Consider the following 5,938-nt stretch of genomic DNA (forward strand, 5'->3'; position numbering starts at 1 on the left):
CCCCCCCCCCCCCCCCCCCCCCCCCCCCCCCCCTCAAATAGCTATTTCATGAAACATCAACAATGAAATGGTAGGATTGACCACTTCCCATGGTGTTTTCACATTAAATACCATTGTAGTGGCGAAAGTGTTTTCAATCAGAATTATGAAGAATATGGTGTTTTGTGTGGTTGCAGAGAGGCCAACGCTGACGCCTTCCGATGCCAGAAGTGCCTGGAGAAGGGTCACTTCACCTACCAGTGCACGGGGAAACGCAAGTACGTGTACCGACCGTCACGCACTAAGGAGATGATCAAACGCATGAAGCAGGAGGATGAAGACAAGAAAATGCAGCTTGTGTAAGTGAACTTATGCTTTTTGGGGGAGGAAGAGGTGGGTGGGGGAAAATTCCACATACAGGGGAACATTTTGGGACATCCAAAATGTGTACAAAACCAAGTTTTGAACTATAACGTTGTTTTTGTTCTTCTTGATTACCTCGCCGTCATTTTACAAGCGAGTCACATGATCTTGAGATAAGTTCTTTACCTGTTTCATAAGTGTTTGTCTGTCTGTCTACTTCAAAGACGGACTAGTAAATGTAACGTTTTGTCTTGTCATTAATAAACGTTCCAATTACCTACCATTCTTGTATTTTGCTTCTGCTCCGGTTTTAAAAGATGAGGGAGTCTTAAAATGCAAGTAAATTTTGACAGAAATTATCAACAGAAAATCTGAAGAAAACATGGTCCTAAAAAGGGGCAAGCCTTAAATTGGGGGGGGGGGGGGGGGAGGGGGGGTCTTTTAAGGGGGGTTCCACTGTATTGTGACGACCTAGCGGTGACAGAGGAGGCAGTATATTTTGCTTCAAGTGTACACTTGTGTTTCCATTGTGTTGTTTTTGCACCCATGTGCTTTATACATCCTTGGTCTGTATGAAGCTTTCATATTGTCTGTCCTCCTTGCAGAGCCAAGACCAGCACCATTGCGGAAAAGAAGAAGAAACAGAAGCGCAAAAAGAAAACGTAAGTTTCTTCCCTTTCACATAGTTGTGTAGCTGAACATATAGAATGTGTGCATGAATGCCTGTGTCGTTAAATAATCTAATTATGTGCCACCAGAGAGAGGGAGAGTTTGTTAGTTCTGTTATTCACAGTTTCCAGAGCAGGAAGAAAATTTGTAACTACAAACAGAAAGGAGTGCAACGCGGATAATAGATCATGTAACAATTGAACATCAGATTTCCCTTTTTTTTTTAGCAATGTGACATCAGAGGCCGACTCAAACACATATTTAGGTGGCTAGTAGAGACACTAAAGAGTGGGTGCTTGTGTGCATTCAATCATAAAAATTAAAAGTCCATCTAAAATTGATCAATACATAATGTTATTTGTATTTTTGGCCAAAATGTGATATTTGACACAGATCTCAACAGTCAATTTTGACCGCTAGCGTGGTCTCAAAACTTGAAAAGTCAAACAAACGAAACAAACATTAATAGAGAAGTCAGCTATCAAAGTTAACTGAAGAATCACTTAATTTGTGTTTAGGAAAGTCATTACTACATAGAAACTAATTAAACGAAACCGCTGTTTTTGTATTGCACAGGTCAGATGGAGAGGGCTCCAGCAGCGACAGCAGCTCATCTGACTCAGACTCTGACAGTAGCAGCAGCAGCAGCAGTAGTTCCTCTTCATCCTCATCTTCATCAAATGACTCCTCGGCCAGCGAATCTGGCAGTGGTTCTTCATCTACCTCATCTTCATCATCATCGTCATCCTCCTCATCATCTTCCGAGTCAGAGGGAGAGGCGGGGGAGTCGAAATCAAAGAAGAAACAAAGGAAGAAGAAAAGCAAGAAGCACTGAGAGTGACTGACAGGATGCAGATGTGCACAGGAGCTTGTATCAAACCGCTGGTCGATTGGAGTATCCTACTTCTTAATCCTTCCTGTAGAATTACTACTATTATTCACAAAAAGGAATATTACAAATGGAACCTTGCACTGCCGACTCGCTCCGTTTCTATATAGCTTTCTACATCGTTCTTTGCACTCCATTCCCGAACGTATGAGGCTCATTCCACACACAAGAAAACGATGTAGAAAGCTTGAAATAGAGCGAATCGGCAGCGTGAGCTTTCATTTGTAATATTCCTTGTTCTGAATAGTAGTAATGCAACATATAGGATAAAGGAATAGGATACTTTGATTGACCGGCACTTTGATACAAGCTCCTGTGGAGATGTGGAATATGAACTTGAACGAAAAAAGAAGAAAAAACTTTGAAAGAGTTTAGGATAGATTTGGGTGTTTGATTCAAACCCTTTGTGTAATGACCTTTGGCTATGAAATTATTTTCATTGCAAACGGAACAAAGAAATAAGTGAAATAGTATGTTCATTTGTGTGAAAGTTTTGCATTGATCAGCAGCGCTTGACAGTGCTGTGCTGATATTTTGAAATGAAAATTGATGTAAGTAAACTTGCAATGCTTTAGATGTGATTTAATGAAGTTCTTGTGTGAATGTGTTTGTACTGTGCAGTGACTGCATAACAATACAATTATTGTGTTTGATAGAGTTTTCTGTGATAGTTCATGCATGGTTTAAGCCATTATTGGACTGATAAGTGTATAACGGAACTTCTTCATTTTTGACCTGGCCTGACTGAGTGACGGTAAAAAGTTTTGTGAAGAAAATGAATGAGATGTAAGAAAAGAGTGACTTATTTGGTTAAAGGGAAACAATGTAGAATGATATTACTTATGGTTACTGCATGTAACAGGCTGAGCCAATTATAAGTCTAAGGCAGTAATAGGCCGAGCCAATAATAAGACTGTGTCAGAAAGATTGTTATCAACAATGATAAGAAATGTTCTTGTAATCTTTCAGGAGTTTCTTTTTTTTTTTCATTTCAATGATCATTCTCTATCGTCCCATTGCTGTGAAATTTGGGGTCACTTCCTCCAAAAAAAGAGTGTCAGTGGTCTTTCACTTTCAGCAGATTTTATTTCTATGATTTTGAACAGTTTGTGTCTGCGATTGAAGTGAAAAAGAATCTCAGCTGTTTGTGGTTTTGCATGAATGATTTTCCCTGGATCATGTCTGTTACATTCTCTACATTTGCAGAATGATTTGTACTAAACTATCTCTGTTAAAATCTCTACTACATTGTTTCCCTTTGGAAAAAAAAGAATTTCAGGTTAGTTTTAGTTCTCACCATAATCTGTGCTATGTTCAAGATAAAATGAAAGAAATGACCAGAGAAAAAACATTTATCCCTGATTTCCATTCGCATCAATTTGGGATGGTTGTTTGGTCCTAAAACTTGTTGTGATTTGAAATACATGTATTGTGCCTTTATGGATGTTTGTATTGCAGGAGGTAGAGCAATGATGTTATGGAACATTGCTTTTGAACATGCTTCTTTCAGACACTTGTACAATGTATTACCAAAAGGTTTGAAATTTTGTTTCTTCTTTTTTGTTGTCAGGTTAATATGCCTATGGAATTTCTGGAAAGTGATTATCTGATAAAAACAGAGGGTTTGAAGAACTAGAAATGAGTTGCTTAATTGAACTAAAACCCCTTTTTCAATGTATTATGTCAATCACGAATACTTGACAATTTTGCTATGCAGCAAAATCAAATGTATCATCAACAAATAAACAACAGAATGATAAGAGCAAAACAAGAGTGAGATTGATGACATTGTTTTTGAATTCAAGCTGGTGCTGGGTTAATTCTACATGTGTGTAAAAAGTCTAGAGTAACTGCCTTATGGAGTCACTGTTGTGCTCAGGGCAGAAAAAAAGCAAGAACGATTCATTATGACAAGAATACAACAACATATGCAGACAAGAAAGAAATGCTGCCTCCCCCCCCCCCCCCAAAAAAAAAAAACACAAAAACATCAACAAACAAAACATAAAAAGGGACAATGACCATATAAGACTCAAAGGAAACACTTTCTTCAGGAATATTATGTCAGTTACAAAATGAAAGATGATGAGTGAGAAAAAAATAAACCAATGACATTTACAAGAGTTGATTTTGTTTCACTATTTTTTCCTCTTTTTACATTTAGTCAAGTTTTGACTAAATGTTTTAACATAGAGGGGGAATCGAGACGAGGGTCGTGGTGTGCGTGTGTGTGTGTGTAGAGCGATTCAGACTAAACTACTGGACCGATCTTTCTGAAATTTGACATGACAGTTCCTGGGAATGATATCCCCGGACGTTTTTTTCTTTTTTGCGATAAATATCTTTGATGACGTGATGTCATATCCGGCTTTTTGTAAAAGTTGAGGCGGCACTGTCACACCCTCATTTTTCAATCAAATTGATTGAAATTTTGGCCAAGCAATCTTCGACGAAGGCCGGACTTCGGTATTGCATTTCAGTTTGGTGGCTTAAAAATTAATTAATGACTTTGGTCATTAAAAATCGGAAAATTGTAAAAAAAAAAAAAAATTTTTTTATAAAACAATCCAAATTTACGTTCATCTTATTCTTCATCATGTTCTGATCCCAAAAACATATAAATATGTTAATTTGGATTAAAAACAAGCTCTGAAAATTAAAAAAGTTAAAAATTATGATCAAAATTAAATTTCTAAAATCGTTTCAAAAACTATTTCATCTTATTCCTTGTCGGTTCCTGATTCCAAAAACATAGATATGATATGTTTGGATTAAAAACACGCTCAGAAAGTTAAAACGAAGAGAGGTACAGTAAAGCGTGCTATGAAGCACAGCGCAACCGCTGCCGCGCCAAACAGGCTCGTCACTTTCACTGCCTTTCGCACTAGCGGCGGACTACGTTCAGTTTCATTCTGTGAGTTCCACAGCTTGACTAAATGTAGTAATTTTGCCTTACGCGACTTGTTTGATATTGTCTTGTTTCAACCACATGTAAAATATGAGAGAGAGATTGAGACAGAGAGAGACAGACAGACAGAGAGAGAGCTTATTACCCATGTGGATTATGTCTTTGCATTGTTAGCTATGAGGTAATGGAGTAGAGTGAGCTGGTGTTGTTTGTGTTATAAATTCTTGTTTCACTTTTTTTCTTTTCATTCTAGCTCTTTTATGTTTTCCTTGTTTTCTGTTTCTTATTATTTTGTGAGGGAGCAATAAAGAAAGCGGCTGTACTGTCCATTACGAGTGGGAAGTGTCTTTGTGGGAGGAAGACTGTTTGCGTACGAATATGTTTCTGACTTAATTAGGTGTGGATATATAATTTAACTCAGTTCATGTGTAGAAAACGTAAAATCAAAAACAAAATGATGCCAACTATGATTGCAAAAACAAAACAAAAAACAAGCCAACAGCAAAAGACAAATAAGAAGAAATATTTGTAGTCAAAACAAAACAAATTAACCAAACAAACTTACAAGTCTTTCGTTCTGTGCAAAAGCATTGATACAGATTTCAACCAGCTTGACACCTTCATAAGATGTAACATAATGTCCAGATGTCGGACAAAATACATGTATATCTATATCCCTCAAAACAAACCTTTTTGGCTTTCACCTTTCTTCCATTTTTCCCCGGGTTTTTTTTTTCACCAATTATTTCACAACCCCCCCCACCCCCTTCTTCTGTATTCTCTGATATATTAGATTTTTGCTAGCTGGTGGACATTAGGTTTTGAACCGGTACATTTCTAGTATTGTGTGATGTTTTTTGCTTTTCTGTTGAAGCAGTACAGATAGATATGAAGATCAACAGAAAACAAACACCCAAAAACACTTAGAACATCACAGTTTATAAAACTTCTGGTTAACATACACACATACACACACACCACACACACACACACACACTCGCACATAGCCAGTCAGCCAGCAGAATCGCGCCGTTGTGTGTCACTGAAGTCGGAGGACTTGGAAAGGGCTGGTCAACTAAAGGGAAGCAACTGTGCAGCGACTCAGTTCACGTTACGCGCAGAGTTAATGG

At 37.8% G+C, this 5,938-nt stretch overlaps 1 protein-coding gene across 1 annotated transcript in view; it reads left to right on the forward strand.

Annotated features, from left to right (window-relative positions):
- The window catches only part of LOC138968981 (zinc finger CCHC domain-containing protein 10-like), a 13,484-nt gene extending 8,349 nt beyond the window's left edge, over positions 1-5,135 (forward strand). The window contains exons 2-4 of the mRNA XM_070341663.1: positions 177-338; positions 948-1,004; positions 1,588-5,135. Of these exons, the coding sequence (XP_070197764.1) occupies positions 177-338; positions 948-1,004; positions 1,588-1,846 (478 nt within the window). The 3' untranslated portion in view covers positions 1,847-5,135. The remainder of the gene's footprint in view (positions 1-176; positions 339-947; positions 1,005-1,587) is intronic.
- The last annotated feature ends 803 nt before the right edge of the window (positions 5,136-5,938 follow it).

This window comes from Littorina saxatilis, linkage group LG6, assembly GCF_037325665.1.
Source record: "Littorina saxatilis isolate snail1 linkage group LG6, US_GU_Lsax_2.0, whole genome shotgun sequence".
Lineage (NCBI taxonomy): Eukaryota > Metazoa > Mollusca > Gastropoda > Littorinimorpha > Littorinidae > Littorina > Littorina saxatilis.